Source organism: Clarias gariepinus, chromosome 7 (genome assembly GCF_024256425.1).
Source record: "Clarias gariepinus isolate MV-2021 ecotype Netherlands chromosome 7, CGAR_prim_01v2, whole genome shotgun sequence".
Lineage (NCBI taxonomy): Eukaryota > Metazoa > Chordata > Actinopteri > Siluriformes > Clariidae > Clarias > Clarias gariepinus.
In genome coordinates this window covers 31772756-31789538 of record NC_071106.1, presented here as the reverse complement: position 1 = coordinate 31789538, position 16783 = coordinate 31772756, and the positions used below count along the sequence as shown (strand labels likewise).

General features: G+C 40.7%; 1 protein-coding gene across 4 annotated transcripts; it reads left to right on the top strand.

The window, feature by feature from the left end:
• Window positions 1–16477, top strand: clasrp (CLK4-associating serine/arginine rich protein). Of its 4 annotated transcripts, none has more exons than XM_053500314.1 (22): window positions 1–145; window positions 2019–2158; window positions 2697–2794; window positions 3351–3452; window positions 3532–3611; window positions 3696–3780; window positions 3880–4019; window positions 6924–7020; window positions 7280–7358; window positions 7491–7564; window positions 7659–7700; window positions 7801–7983; window positions 8727–9017; window positions 11489–11668; window positions 11848–11887; window positions 12706–12777; window positions 13689–13749; window positions 14649–14707; window positions 14797–14843; window positions 15491–15579; window positions 15715–15739; window positions 15844–16477. In XM_053500314.1, exons 2-22 carry the CDS (start codon window positions 2060–2062, stop codon window positions 15884–15886), a joined length of 1986 nt encoding a protein of 661 aa, XP_053356289.1. In that variant the 5' UTR covers window positions 1–145; window positions 2019–2059; the 3' UTR covers window positions 15887–16477. The 4 variants fall into 4 exon arrangements, 3 of the variants coding, with proteins under 3 accessions (XP_053356289.1, XP_053356288.1, XP_053356290.1); XM_053500313.1 differs by having other exon boundaries at window positions 2016–2158; XM_053500315.1 differs by lacking the exon at window positions 12706–12777 and having other exon boundaries at window positions 2016–2158.
• Window positions 16478–16783: the final 306 nt, after the last annotated feature.

Here is a 16783-nt window from a genome sequence, read left to right as displayed (position 1 = left end):
GGCTGTTAGCTACAGCTAACTCTGTGGAAAACGACACAGGCAAAGAGGCGTCATAAGTTGCTAACAAGCTCCAGCGCCTCCCTGTATGCACACTTGCAGGGGGAAATACTAAACCATTTTTGCCTATAAATAACACAAAAATCAGGTAACATAACGCACTCACATCGCACTAGAACAAGTGTTGTATTGAGCGAGAGTACTGGCACCTCGCCTGGGTAGAAGCGGATGTTTTGGCTAGCTAGCTCCTCAGTCTTAGCAACGCCATTACCGTGCCGTTAAATTAGCTAAGATTAGCTCTGAACACACTCTTATTCCGTTTGTATGCTCTTATTCGGATTTCATATCTGTTTTGCAAGCAGTTCCATCATAATACGTATTATAGTGTAGTAATTAGTTAGTGAGCTATAAATAAAGGTATTGACTCCCGAATTAATCAGACGTCTGGCTAATTTAAGTAGCCTGAGTCCATTGAAACGCATCGTTCTAGCTAACCAGCTAACTAGCTAGCTCAATGATTATGTACATCAACTTACTATAATGAAACATTTAATTAGATTACCAGTTGCATTAGAGTTAGGTAGGTTGTTTAGCAACAGATAAGTCAGCATACTGAAGTCAACTAGCTCAGCTAATTGGCCAAAAAACATTTTGTGTGAGCTTTACTTTTGACTATTTCATGATAACTCACTTTATAGAGTTACAGTAAACGCCTGGTTATATATCAATATTGTGTTATTGATTATATAGTGTGTGTGGTTTCTCTGATTAAAACCAAAACTTAAAACTTAAACAGATTAATAATTATTTGATTCATTTCTTTAACCTTAGTGTGATTGTGAAAGTGAGTTTCTTCCTCCCATGTTTTGTGTATACTGTATGCATGTGTGTATCAGCCATAACATTATGACCACCTGCTTAATATTAATTATTAAAACCCCATTTTGCCACTAAAATAGTAATGACTTGTGTGTTCTGACATCTTTCTTAGCAGACCAGCGTTAACCTTTTTAGCAATATTGGATCGGACCACACAGGGCAGCCCTGTTACCAGTTCACTGTTTGCTTTTTTCGGACCATTTTTGGTAGCTCCTGACCACTGCAGACCAGGGCTGAAGTTTTGGTATTGCTCTGACCCAGTCATCTAGCCGTAACAATTTGGCCCTTGTTAACATACCTACAGTCACAGTGTCTCATGCCAGTGTCACCGCGCGACCCACATGGGTATGTGAGGCAGCAGGGGAATGATTTGACCCTGAAGGTTGATGTGATGGAAACAGAAAGAATAGGCAATCGTAACTATTTGAGTGAGACCAAATTAAGTATTTGACTAAGACCAAATTGTGATGGTTGGTGGTCAGAGCAACTAAAAACCAAAGCTTTTGTTTGTTGTTGCTCGTCTGCAGTGGAATCGACTAAAAGTGGTGCAAAGAATTAAAAACGGTGAACTGGCAACAGAGTCATGGGTGGCCAAGGCTCACTGATGCACATGGGGAGTGAAGGCTGGTTTATGTAGACTGATCCAGTATAAGAGCTACTGTAGCTCTAATTGCTGAGATGGTTAATGCTGATCTCCATAGAAAGGGGCTATGTTGTGTGTGTGTAAATACACTACTATATCCTATTTATTTGTATATGTCAGGTCTGTGTGCATGGAGGGTTTCCTCTGGGTACTCTGGTTCCCTCCACAGTCCAAAGACATGCAGATTAGGTTATTTGCCTTCCCCAAATTACTTGTAGTGTGAATAAGCGTGTGTGCACTCTGCGATAAATTGACGCTTCGTTAAGGGTGTAACCCGTCTCGTGCCATAAGCCTTCTAGGGTAGGCTCCAGGCACCCCGCGACCCTGTATACAGGATAAAGTGGTATAGAGTGAGGCATTGAGTGTTTGAAAATGTAGACAAGTAAATCCAAACCTTTAACAGATACCATGTGTATGTATGGCTATGAATGAATAGATTGATAGACAGATAGGTGGCAGAGAATTGAATAAAGTGTTTTCTTTCTCTGTGCCTCAGCAGCAGCCGTGCCCCGCCACGCATCGACCCCCAGCGGAGCCGTCATGTGGCAGGAGGCCCGCAAACATGAGCGCAAGTTGCGCGGTATGATGGTGGACTACAAGCGCCGTGGAGAACGACGGCGGGAATACTATGAGAAAATTGTAGGCAGAGACCATGCTTTAACTCACTATGGTCCCTAACATATTTTCAGTATCGGGGATCTTCAGCTCCAGTCCACTTAAACACAGTTTGGTGATTCTTCTGCTCAAACACAGCTAATTCAGTTAATCTGCCAATTACTATGTGCAGTGGGTTTGTTTAGGTGTTGGTGAATTACAAACTATGCTGGACACTTTTCCTCCAGGACCTGGCGTTGAAGATCCTTGGTCTGTACGATGTGTAAAAGTAAAAACTAGAATATCCAACTGCTTTCCCTTTTTACCTTTTACTAATACTAAAGTATTATTCCAAATATGGAAAAAGTCCAAATCAAAAAGCAAATAATTGAAAAACTCAAGCCCATAACAAAAACTTTTCATTAATGCTGCTGTTTTATTAAAGCACTTTTTTTAAAGAGCTAGCTTCTCATAATTCTTGTTCTCAACAGGGGCTAGGTCAAAGAAATGTTAAAGTAAGTTCGTGGTTGTTGTTTATTCATGTTTTACATTTTGTATCTCCGTCACATTTTTCCCTTTGCAGAAAAAGGACCCAGCTCAGTTCCTGCAGGTTCACGGACGTACGTATAAAATCCACCTTGATCCGGCTGTGGCTTTGGCTGCTGAGAGTCCAGCCAACATGTGAGTATCTCTGGCCTGCAATCCTCATTTGGACTTTGTCTTACGCTCATTTTCCTTCATAGCAAATCAGTAACCCAAGGCAGCCATGACAAAAAGATGTGTGTCCGTGCTATTTGTGTGCTTATACAAATTGCCCCGTGGAAAAATATAGGTTAGAATGTTTTTCTGCATTATATTGCATTTTGCACCATGTTTATCTTAAGTGGTAATTGGTGTGTACAGATGACTTTCAAACTTTTCAGCATCAAGACCATGCAGGTTGGGTAGAAAATTTGAATAAACCAAACTGGTCAGACTTTATTACAACTGTGATTCATTCCCTATAAATCATTTATAAAATGTCCATTTCAGAATTAATTCTTTTAATTTGCTAGCTAGTGAATCATAATTTATTACATAATGTTGGTAACTAAATAATAACCAGATCAATAGCGAAAATATCAAAAAATTTTGCGCACAACGAATAGTTAGTTCTGGAGCAGACACTGTTAATATAAAATTTTAATTAGAACCACTGTGAATAATAACTGTGAATTTATTTATTTATTTATTTTAGGATGCCTTGGCAGGGGGACACCAACAATATGATTGACAGGTTTGATGTTAGGGCGCACTTGGACTACATTCCTACTTACACACCTACTCTGATAAGCACCACGTAAGTCTTACAGTGAATTGTTTTTAAACATGCTTTCAGTATTCTAAATATTTTGTTTTAATAAGTGATTTGGTTGCAGAACTCCGGAGCAGGAAAGTGAGGACCGGAAGTGTAATTATGAACGTTACCGAGGCCTAGTGCAGAACGACTTTGCTAATAGTGAGTGAGACTTTCGATGAGCTTAAGAATATAAAACCGTTGTGCAAGAACAGTGTTGGTAAGAACAGTGTTGTCTTTTTGTAGTCTCTGAGGAGCAGTGTTTGTATCAGATATATGTGGATGAGCTCTACGGTGGCCTGCAGAAACCAAACGAGGATGAAAAGAAAAAGTAAGTCAGCACAACTGACTGACTGGGAGACTTTAGTTTGTATTTAAATAGTAATGTTATCCTTATTTGTTTGTTTTTTTCTTTGAATTTTTCTCTAAGGCTGGCTGAAAAGAAAGCTCAAATTGGTTACACCTATGAGGACAGTACAGTCACAGAAGCTGATGCACGGTCAGATAAAGGAGATGAGGACAACTCGGAGAACAGCGAGTCTGAGGAGGATGAAGTCATACCCGACATTGGTGCGTCTTGAAAAATAAAATTCTTTGCCCTGACACAATGATCGGTCGTAACACTAAAAACATTCATTTTACATCCGAGTTGCTTCACTCAAGGGTGGTGCTTGGGTTTGAAGTTGGGACCTTTTAATCACTAGTCCCGTGGTTCTTAAAGTGTGGGGAATACAGACATGACAGGTAGGGCGCAATAAACGGGAGGGAATTAGTAGAAAATAATAGGAAAGTACCTATTCTAATTCATGCTTTTTTTTATTGACAGTAAAGATCGGACACTCGAAACTAAACAATCACATGCAAAGAAATGGATCATTAATACAAGTAAATTAAAATAACATCAGAGAAAAAGTGGAACCATAGTGCAACAATAACGGTTTAACGTCGGCATGTTAATTGCAGAGGAACAATATATAAGGAAACATTCGGTATTATATATGTAATTTCATTTATTCCAATGTGTATGCTGATGTTTCTGTGTTTTTGTTAAAAATGTATATTTTATCAGGCAATACTAGTCTGGCATTTATAGTTTCCATTGTGGCAACAAAGTTGCGTTTTGATCCTTCAGCGGACACAAACCGGGTCAGAAGCGTACTGTTTGTAGTGAGCATAATAACGTCAATGGATACATGCGGTTACATGGACCACAAAAAAGCAGGCAATTCAGCACTATTAGCCTAATCAACCAAAAAGCCAGCCGAAAGGAAAACATGAGCCTATGTTGCGCTTGGATTCATGGTGAGGATGGTGGGGCAAAGGAGAGACCTGTGTGTGTTTTGTGTCTTAAACCGCTGGCAGCAGACAGCATGAGACCCGACAAAGTAGGAAGACACTTAGAGACAACACACCCCAGTCACGTCACCCCATTTTATCTGTTTTGAACTTGGTGTTATTTGATCTTTAGAAATTAATATTTCAATAAATAGTAAACTTGGCCGATTTCATTATCATTTTGTTGACAAGTGGGGCATGAAAATTCACCCACCCCCTTAAGTGGGGAATGACAGAAAATGTTTGAGAACCACTGCACTAGTCCAACACCTTAACCACCGAGCCACTCCTGACCTTAGAGTAACTATTATATTTTATTATTTTATACTATATATATATATATATATGTATGTATAAAGAGCATGGATGTGGTGCAAAGATGCATCAAATCAGCGATGACATTTGTACTTTGTACATTTTGAACATTTATACCCGCCTCATACTAAATACATTCCCCCAGACCCGTTGAGGCATTGGCTCTACTAAACATCTGAAGTTATGCTGTGGTATCGGGCCTCAAGCCATTAATAGCAGTTCCTTTAAGTCCTGTAAATTGCAAGGTGGGGCCTTTTTGAATCAGACTTGTTTTTTTTTTTTTACATTGTTTTTGTTTATATCTCGATTGGACTGGGAACTAAAGAATTTGAAGGCCAAGTCCATGCCTCAAATTCATTGTTTCCCTTGGATTACTCTTGAACCATTTTTGCAGTGTGGCAGGGTGCATTATCCTGTTAAAAGTAGCTACTGCCATCAGAGAATATTGCTTCAGGAAAGGATGTACTGTACTCGGTCATCAGAACTGTTTTAAGTAGGTGGTAGGTGTCAAAGTAACTTCCACATGAATGGCAGAGTGCAAGGTTTATTCTATGGGAAGAAGGCAAGCTGGCAAAGACAGTGTATTAAACAATAGAATATCAGAATAAAACAATACACTGTCTTTGCCAGCTTGCCTTCTTCCCATAGTGCATCCCGAGCCATCTCTTCCCCGGGTAAGAGATGCCCACCCCCCCGGTCATCCACATGATATTAAAGGAAAACATGATGTTTCCGACCAGGCCACCTTCAGCCATTGCTCCGTGATCCAGTTTTAGTGCTCACGTACACATTGTATGCACTTCTCATGGTCCATACCCAGGTCAGCACAGATAACCTAACCAGTTAGCACTCATTCCTACTTACACACCTACGCTGATGAGCACCACTTAAGTCTTACAGTAAATTTTTCAAACATGCTTTCAGCAGCGAAATATTTTGTTTTAATAAGTGATTTGATAAGTGATTTGATAAGCCCCATATGCAACAAACTATAATGCACACGAGAGCTTTTCTTTTGAATCGGTTTATACATGGGCCGGCCTTTGATCCCCATGTGCATCAATGAGCCTTGGTCCTCCGTGATCCTGTCACCTGTTCCACAGTTTTGTTTTGTTTTTCTTGCACCACTTATAGTAGGTCCTGATATGTTTGGCAGCATATTTAGGGTTTAAATTAAAAATAGGCATTTATAGGCATTTTTTGACCGCTTCCAAAATTATTTTAGGGGCTGACTGTAAATACGTATGTGATTTTAAAACAAAGTTCTGATCCCCACTCAACCACAGGGAACCTAATCAGGATGTTGCAAGTGTTAAAAATGAATAAGTGCAGGAAATTCATCACCTAGAAAAAATACCCAGTTTGCTGTAATATTAATCTCTGATCTCTGTCCTGCAACTTCACATCCTGCACATTTATTTTTATTTTTTTTACATTTTACATCTATAGATTAAGAGGTACATTGCCTTATTGTGGTGTTTTTATTTGGTGTCCGCCACCCATGAAATTTGTTTATCATTGCTTTGGTTAGAACAGTGTTTACAATTTTGAATGTTCGCCTGCACTATAATTTATTAAGTGTGGCTCTGATGGCAGACGCGTCATGCTCCATAAAGTCATACAACCATACAAATTGGCATACTTGGTTTTCTATGCCAAATGTGTAAGTTAGCTCAGAAGGGTTGATTTGTAGGTGCCCTCTTGCCATGTTTAGTATATTTTTAGGTTAAATGTTTTTATTGGCTGAACATTCAGTACATACTTGGCAGCAGAGAATTGTATTCAGGAATGCTGAGTTGTTGTGTTCATTATCTTATTTACTAGATGTTGAGGTGGATGTGGACGAACTGAACCCAGAGCAGGTGTTGGAGCTGAACAAGATGGCCACTCCTTATGGCATGGCGGAAGGAGACTTTGTCTGGTCTGTTTGTTGTTAACATTTTATTTAAATCCCTTTTTTTTTTGGGACCTATTTACCAACACTGGAACATTCCACTTTCCATGTTCCAACACACCTGAAGCACATCATTACTTTAGAAAAACCATTGATCAGTGCAATGATGTCTTAGAGCTGTGAAATACTGATCTAACTGCTACATTGGGTCGTTGGGAGTTATTGATGAGATATAACAGAAATGGTGCATGTGGCAGGCCGAATAACCGACATGCTTTTGTGGCAGGATGTTGAGAAAGGACAAGGAGGAAGTGGAGGCCATAAAGCATGCCAAAGCGCTGGAGGCTGAGAAGGCTATGTACTCGGTAAGAACAAAACAAGTTATTCTGCCACTGTGAGTTAGGAGGCCTGCTTGGTATTTTGTGTGTAGATGTATTTGGCAGGTAGCCTGTGTGTGTCGCTCAAATGATATTAAAACTTGTGTGTGTGTGTATCAGGGCCGGCGCTCCCGCAGACAGAGGCGAGAGTTCAGAGAAAAGTATCTGAAAGGCAGACAGATTAGTCCTCCAAGGTAAGCCAGTATAGGCATCGCACCACCAGCAGCAAATCTATAATGCCGTCACCCGCTTTACCAAGCTTCACTCACACTACATGCTTGCTCGCAGTTACGCCAGACGAGACAGTCCTACCTATGACCCCTACAAGCGGTGAGTGTGAGGATGTGTTGATTTACCTACAGCACAGGGCCTTGGCTGTAAAACTGTTCTTTTATTCTTCTATTTTCTTTCTCTCTCTCACCTGCGACAGGCCCCAATCTGAATCAAGTTCAGAGTCACGCTCTCGCTCGCGTTCCCCAGGCAATGATAAGATCACATTCATCACCAGCTTTGGGGGTAGTGATGAAGAAGGCACTGCAGCTGCACAAGTCCCACCTACTGCCCAGTCGACCCATGCTCCCTCCAACCCTGCAGGTCATAGCAGGGGCTCCCGGTCGGTAACTTCACTTTTCTGTTTTCCCCTGGCTTTTTGTTGGATGTTTTCTCCTGTTGCTTTTGTGTGTGTTTACTTTGATAATTTGAGTGTTTTTTTTGTTTGTTTGTTCGCTTTTTTACGGTCAAGTCACAAGCTTAGGTTAAGTTTTGACACAGTTTAACTGTGTATGGAAATTGCCAAAAGACAAGCAGAGCAGTTTCTGAGGCTCAGGGCTGTTGCACACTATATGGCCAAAAGTATATGGCCATCTGATCCTTAAACCCACGTCAGCCTTGCCCATGCTTCAGCCTGACAGTCCCCCTGTTCTTCCAGGTTTAAGTGGAAGAACTCTAGTGTCCTGCACAACCCCGATCAGAAACCACTCTGAACTAATTTGGGATGAACTGTAATGCCGACTCAACCCCAGGCATCTTTTGTCCAACATCAGTGCCCGATGTAGTGCACTTGTGTGGCTGCATGAGCAAAAATCCCCACAGCCACATGCCACAATCTTTTCAAAAGCTTTACCGAATGAGTGAAGATTATTATAAAAAAAAAAAAGGGGGAATAAACTGGTCAGATGTCCACATAATTTTGGCCATAGTGTGTATTTATTTTTCTAGACTGATTATAAAGCTACACTAAAAAGGAAAGTAAACTCCTGCTGACGTTGCACATCTCTTTGACACGTATGTTTTCCAGTTGTCTTGACATGGAAGTCGATAATAATTTTGCACGTTGGTGTTTTTATGTCTGTCCAGAAGGAGACGTTCCTCCTCCAGCCGTTCATCATCCTCCTCGCGTTCTTCCTCACGCCGCTCATCTCGTTCTTCTTCACGGTCTCGGCGTGGTAGGCGTACACGTGGAGGACGTGATCGAGATGGGCGGCGTTCCCGATCCCGCTCACACTCCCGTCACCGCTCACACTCTCGGTCATGGCAACACGGAGGACGAGGAAGCAGCTCCAGGAGACGCTATGAGAGGACCCGCTCTCGTTCCGCAGAAAGGGACAGAGACAGAGGAAGGCACTACACATCACGCAGACGAACCAGGTGAGAGGAGTGTGATGATAAACAGACTTATAATCTATTGCTCATGCTCCCAGAACCACTTTTTGACAGTTTGAGTCCTGGAATATGCCTGTGCCATCAGGGATAAAAAAACAGTTGATGTGACACTCAGTACATTTAGGTCATCAGCTGACTTTTTTTTTTTATACACACACAACGTGGCTGAGCCTAGACCTGACCAACTGATTTGGGAATTGTTAAATAACCCAGAATATGCTTTCTATTTTCGATTCTTCAAGTAGTCCTATTGCTTTAATAATGGCTTTGCACACACTTGGAATTCTCTCGGTCAGCCTAACGAGGTAGTCACCTAGAATGATTTTCCAACCATCTTGACGGAGGTTTCAGGGGTGTATAGTACTTGTTAGCTCCTTTTTCCTTCATTCTTTAATCCAATTCCTCCCAAACCATTTCAACTGGTTTTAGATTGGTTACAGGTCAGGTCATCCCCATGCAGCACTCCATCACTCTCTGTTTTGGACACATAGCACTTACATAACCTAGAGGTGTGTTTCAGATGCGACGGCATGTCGCTGCAGAAGACATATGGTAGCCGTACTAGTTATGGTTGCTCTCAAGTTTTGATTGTCATCAACGGTGTCATCAGCAAAGCATTCCACAGCATCATACTTCCTCCTTTATGCCTCACATTTGGAACCAAACATTCAGGAACCGTTTGTAGCTCTCAAACTGGAACGGATCCAGTTTCATCATAGCGTTTGATGGTTTTAGCAAATGCATATGGGGATACATTCAAAGTTCTTAAGATTTTTTAAATTGTCTGACCTTAATTTTTTTATGTAATGAAAGACTGTCTTTTCTATTTCCTTAACCGAGTCTTTCTTGCCATTTTATGGATTTGTGCAGTAGTTGTAATTAGCACTAATAGGGCAGTTGACTTTGTACTCACCTTTCTTTTGTGCAGACAACAGATAGTCTAGAGCACATTAAGATGGCAAGAAGTGTCACAAACAACTGAGGTGAAAAGGCATACCTAAGAACTGAAAACCATTCCAAGTGACTACCTCATGACTGATGAGTGTACCAAACTGTCACCAAATCTAGATGTGGCAACTTTGGGCAATATAAACTATTTTAGTATGTAATTAGTATAAATGAAAAAACAATAAAGGAAAATGCGTGTCCGAACTTTTAAATGGTACTGTGTGTGTGTGTGTGTGTGTGTGTGTGTGTGTGTGTGTGTGTGCAGGCATATATATATACTCAGCAAAAAAAGAAACGTCCCTTTTTTAGGACTGTGTATTTCAACAATAATGTAAAAATCCAAATAACTTTACAGATCTTCATTGTAAATGGTTTAAACAATGTTTTCCATGCATGTTCTATTAACCATAATCAATTAATTAACATGCACCTGTGGAATGGTCGTTAAAACCTTAACAGCTTACAGAAAGTAGGCATTTAAGGTCACAGTTCTAAAAACGCAGGACACTAAAGAGACTTGTCTACCGACTGTGAAAAACACCCAAAGAAAGATGCCCAGGGTCCCTGCTCATCTGCGTGAACGTGCATTAGGCATGCTGCAGGGAGGCATGAGGACTGCTGATGTGGCTAGGGCGATAAATTGCCATGTCCGCACTGTGAGACGCCTAAGACAGCGCTACAGGGAGACAGGAAGGACAGCTGATCATCCTCGCAGTGGAAGACAACACCTGCACAGGATCGGTACATCCGAATATCACACCTGTGTGACAGGTACAGGATGGCCACAACAACTGCCCGAGTCACACCAGGAACACACAATCCCTCCATCAGTGCTCAAACTGTCCGCAATAGGCAGTCCATGAGGAGGAGATGCACTGCAGTACTTCAAGCAGCTGAAAACCACACCAGATACTGACTGGTACCGTTGATTTTGAGCCTCCCTTCATTCAGGGACACATTGTGAAACATTTTTAGTTTATGTCTTATGGTGTTGACTCTTTTAGTGTTCATACAAATATTTACACATTAAGTTTACTGAAAGTAAAAACAGTTGAACGTCAGAGGACGTTTCTTTTTTTGCTGAGTATATATGCTATATTATATATACTTTAAATATATGTATATATATCATAGAGGTTTATGATGGGAAAACAACAGTTACATGTATAATTATGTCGCATTTTTTTTGCAGCCTGCCTATTAACTGTCCATTGTTCACTATCTGTTTAATGTAAGAGACATGGGTGTTCTGACTAATGTGACCAAAAAACATAAAATGAATGTGTTATGTATTTAATTATGGAAATAAGCTTATTTCTAATAATCTGCATCATATATCTCTGATGTCTGTTTGTGCACTAGACATGTTCGCCACAGGAAACTGTTTTTTTACTCAATGTCCCAGAAAGCAGTCTTGACATACTCATTTAAACTTGTCAGCAAAATAATGTCACTGCACATTTTCTTTAGAAGATGTTCCTTATCAAACAGTTGCTTTCTCTTTGTAGGTCTCGGTCTCGATCTCGCTCAGGTGACCGTGGTCGCCGTGGCGGCCGGAGTTCTGGGTACAGGAAAGGTGCTAGCAGCAGCCGAAGCCCATCACGCTCACTTCCTGCCAGTCGCAGCCCCTCCCCTTCCTCTCGCTCTGCCCAGGCCGCCGCCACTGCTGTACCTGACAAACAGAGAAAGTGAGTCGAATCTGTAGTAGTACGTTTCACTCCATATTGAAATCACGTCATTGTAGATACCAGTGGCATATTCAATTGTTCTATTTATATTGGATCAACAGAAGTTTCTCTTGGGATTGATGCTTTTTGGACTATTTTTAAACTACTTCTCAAAAAATCTCTCTGTCTCTCATTTTCAGGCCTGAAACTCCGGGTGGTAAAGAGACGGGAGCTGCCAAAGTCAGTAAGAATTTGATATGGCTCATTTTGTTGCTAAAGACCACGCCTCCCTCACTCCTGACAGGCTGATACAGTTGTCAATCAGTTCCAAGATGCCCACCCACCTCATTCAATCCTGGCTCCTTAGAGAGCTTCCGATCTCATTCGAAATGTCATTAGATTAGCTGTCTCCATGGTGATCAGCTCTGCTAGTGCACCGGGCGACCAGAGTGCCCTCTGTTCTCAGAACACAGTGGTCTTTTCAAGGGCACCTATTTCTGAACCTGTCTTAATCATCATCATCATATATAATGTGTGTGTGTGAGAGGGAGAGAGAGACTAACAAATACATCAATCCTAATACAAGTACATAAAAAGAGCATATTTTGTGTTCACATTCTGTGTAAAATGTGGGAAGAGAGAAAGAGTTAAGTTTAAGAGCTGCTGTACAGGAAAACCCAGGTCCTCCGGCCTCCACAGTGGGGCATGCTGGGACAAGCAGTGCAACACTGTTTACTTATGTGCATGCATACACACGTTTTTACTGTCCTTGTTTCTGCACTCTTACAGTTAAACTGCATGATGGCAACAAAAAAGATAAAGATGTTTCGTTGTTGACCGCTAGCATTAAAGAATGAATGACTAAAGAAAGAAAAAAAATAGTACAGCATGTGGTATAAACACTCCCCCTTTTTACTCTTATCAGTACCAAATCTGAGTAACAAAACATACACTGATCTGTCATAACAATAAAATCACCAGCCTAATATTTTGTAGATCCTTCTCATGTCACCAAAACAGCTCTGATCTTTTAAAACCATCCCTAAATGATTTTGCAGTGTGGCAGGGTGGATTATCCTGCTGAAAGATGCCACTGCCATCAGGGAATACTTGGTCTGCAACAACCTTTGGTAGGTGTTATTTGTCAAGGTAACATCCACAATGAATTCCAGGACAAAGTTTTGAGTTTTTCAGCAGAATGTTGTCCAGAGCATCGCACTGTTTTTTTTTTTTGTTTTGTTTGTTGCCTGCCTTCTTCCTTTAATGCATCCTGGAGCCATCTTTTACAAAGATAAGTGAGCCACACATGCCCAGCCATTCACATGATGTAAAAGGAAATGTGGTCTATCAAACCACATCACTTTCTTCCATTACTCCTATTGTAGGAGCTCCCAGCAGTGGACAGTGGTCAACATGGGCACCCTAACCAGGCTGGGGCTACACAGCCCCATGTACAGAGAGCAGACACCTTCCTCTACACTGACACCTTCCTCTCATTCAGAAATAACTTTTTCATGGAAAAAAACTGAATAGCTCTTCTGTAGGGTTGGCCCAACGAGGTAGCCTATGCATCCCATATAGATTAATAAGCCTTTAACACCCATGACTCTGTCACCAGTTCTCCGGTTGTCCTTCCTTGAAATCCTTTTGGTAGGTACTAAACACTGCATACCAGAACCCCCCCAGAAAAACTGGCGTTTTGGACATGCCCAAACTCAGCTTTTTAGCCATCGCTGTGTCACGCTTGTTAACATCTTTTAGATCCTTACACTTGCCCATTTTTCCTGCCTCTAGCCCATCAACTTCAAGAACCGACTGTTCACATGCTGTCTGATATATCCCATAGGTGTCAATTTAAGGAGACGATCAATGTTATTCTCCTTACCTGTCACTGTTTTAATGTTATGGCTGATCAGTGTATACACATACAGATTGAGACTAATGTCTAGATATGTGTACCCTAATGTAAGCCCTGTCAGTCCCCTTGCGTTTCTTAAGACATCTATGGCATCATGTTCTAATAACAGCATGTCCCTTACAGCCCAAGATGACCCCGCAAGAAAAGCTGAAGCTGCGCATGCAGAAGGCCCTCAACAAGCAGTGTGAGTTCTGCAAGTTCCACATACAGGCTAATGTTACTAACAAGGGAAAGAAGCTTATATCATCTATTTTCGCAGTGTATATTTTCTTATTTGACTTAGTAATAACAATAGGTCCTAGAGGGAATAGGAGCTTGAGGTAGTGTTATATTTTTAATATAAAAATATTTCAGATGAGACACAGTGACCCACAACATTGCCACTACGGACTCCAGTTAGATACTGAGCGCAGGTTATTGTCTGTGAGCAGTTTCACATGTTTGCACAGGTTTTCAATGGGTGAGTTGCCAAAAAAAATTTTTAATAAAAACGTTTCAAATAGGATTTTTTATACAAAGCTGCTCCAGGCATATAGTTCCCGAAAAGCTTTGAGTCTCCAACCTGAGTCTGATGCTGATGTGGACAGACCGAGACAGAGACTTTCTGCTCAGCTTTGGACATCAGTGTCAGTTACCACACATAAATGTATGCTTTAGCTCATTCAGTGTGGTTTGTGGTCAGTAGGTGATGATTTTAAGTATGCAGGTTCCCATACTTGTTTGACATTGTAGATAAAAACGTCCAGCTTGGGGAATAGTGTTTTGACCTAGTCACCATGTTTGGGTTAATAGGAGGTTGAAATTTTATAAATTAGACTATACCTATGTAGTTTTAGAGGTTGTTGTCCACTGTCATAGAATTCTATAAAAAGGAGACTAGAGGAAGAGTTTTGCACATGTTGAAAATGGGTAGTAAATTTTATTGGCTGATTAGGTCCTTGTGTCACACAGTTATCATCCATTTTATATCTTTGGCATGTATGTGTGTGCACATAGCACATACCATATTTTTAATACTAAAGACTCCATAGTAGTTAACATTGCACACACTATGCTTTCTTACATTTCTGTGTATCTCTGCAGCCAAGGCGGATAAGAAGGCAGCCCAGGTCAAAATCCAGCAGCAGGAGCACAAGCGGCAGGTGAGTGCCCTGCGTTCATTTGTTTTGATCTTATTATTTTGAGGCTAATTGTTTTTAATCATGCACTAATGACTTCTGTCTCTGCTAAGGAACGAGAAGGAGTGCTGAGAGCTATGGCACGCAAAATTCGCATGAAGTAAGATGCCTTTTTAAAAATGTTTTATTCTGTGTTTCTACAAGCGTCAACCACTCAGACCCAATTTTATTTTGTCTATCATCAAGTTTTTTAAATAAAACAGTACTAGTCATATATTGCATGTATGGCTAAATAAGCATAAATTAATTAATTGACTTATCAGTGTGAAAATTGTTGTTAGGCGTCACATTGGGTTCATACACAGATTAGATAAGCAGTCTAACTCAATTAGTTTCATACATGTGCCAGGATGTATGAGCCAGAGGGCTCTGCTACTTCCTTCTAAGGTTTGTCATCCTTCGTAACGTCTTTATACCTACTTGTATAGTATGTAATGCGTCATCATTTATGACAGGATGAGAAACCACGGTTATAGGTTTTTCTTCCTTTTTACATGGAAACTGATTGCAGGTAGAAACAAGAGTGGAGTGGAGGAACTGAAGAAACAGCAGACCACATCCCATAAGATTGGTCTAAGGAATAATTCAAGTTTCAAATTTGGATTTGAATATGCTGTCACTGAAATCACACAATTGTACATAGAAAAAGTTCACCTGTCAGGTTTCTGGAGTGAACATAATGTGTAGATGCCTTTTCTTTGCATCTCGAAGTAGTAAACATAATCTGATGATCGCTGTGCATCGCAGGGAACGAGAGAGGCGAGAGAAAGAGAGGGATGAGTGGGAAAGGCAGTATGGCCGTCAGAGTCGCTCGCCTTCACCCAATTCCAAACACAGTGAGTATTTTTACACACCTCTCTAACTGTAAAGTTACAGTATTTTCTAAATATTGAACGATCCTGGCAGAGTCTTGATAATTTTGTAATTTCTGAAAAACATAATCGATTCTAATCCTATCCTCCTCCTTTCAGGTCGGGATTATAGCTCATACAGAAGGTAGGTGAAATTGCACCCTGACAGTTGAAATAATACTTAAACACTTAGGGGTTATTTAGTTTTATGTGCTAAACCCAGTTTCTACTTATTTTTTAATCTTGCAGGAGGTCCCGTTCCAGATCACGGAGTCCGTACTATCGGTACTGAACACCAAACCCATCACTGTGAGAGGACAGGGGATTTAAGAGGAAGAGAACAGGCACACTAAGGCACATATTAGGAAAGAATACTGAAATGTTGGTCAGGAGTAATCTGACTTGTGACTGGCTCGTCCTTTTTAACCGTCAGATAAACCTGTGGTATAAATGAATGTCTGATTTCAACAAAAAGAAACACTTTTTTTTCCTTCATCTTATGTTTCAGAGCATACAGAGATACCTTAACTTTAGAATCTTGTCCTAATGCAGGAAAAGTCTGTTTATGAATGTGAATTTCTTTTGCAGAGGTTAACTGTACTGTAAATAGAATTAATTCAGTCCACTGTGTCCTCATTTTCTACATCTCTGACTGACAGAAATGAGAATTGTCTTAAAGGCACAAAAAATGCAAATGAAAGACTCTGATTCACCTTTGTATTTAAAATATTCATGTCAGAATGTGTCTGAAAATTATGAAGCTTTTAAATCTGTGGTGGGGAAAAAATTAACTTGCACTGTAAATATCTGCCATCAGCCCTGTTTTACCCATGCAAAACTGCTCAAGACAGAAATGCTCAAATAAAATGCTTCCAAAGTATGACATCTACCTGACCACCTGTCATTGCTTCACTGTTCAATCTGACATTAAAAACGGGTATGCTTTTCTATTAATGCAAAAATTTACTTGTTTACTTGCTCTTGCCGCCTACAGCGTTAATGTTTTGATTTCGCCGCCAGATGGCGCAGTTCAGCACGCATAACAATGTTCAACTGTGACCCGAGGTCCATGATCTCCTTAGGCAGCAGTTAGACCTTTTTAACGCTTCACCGAATCTAAGTGGATGGATTATGCTTTAAGGTGGAACTGTGTGGTGGTAAGATTTAAACAAATAAAAGTTACTGGTTT

Coding starts and splice junctions, on each gene's coding strand:
- clasrp (XM_053500314.1), top strand. CDS start 2,060: ATGTGGCAGGAGGCCCGCAAACATGAGCGCAAGTTGCGCGGTATGATG. Junction 2,795..3,350: donor GCTGAGAGTCCAGCCAACAT/GTGAGTATCTCT, acceptor TATTTATTTTAG/GATGCCTTGGCAGGGGGACA. Junction 7,701..7,800: donor ACCTATGACCCCTACAAGCG/GTGAGTGTGAGG, acceptor CACCTGCGACAG/GCCCCAATCTGAATCAAGTT.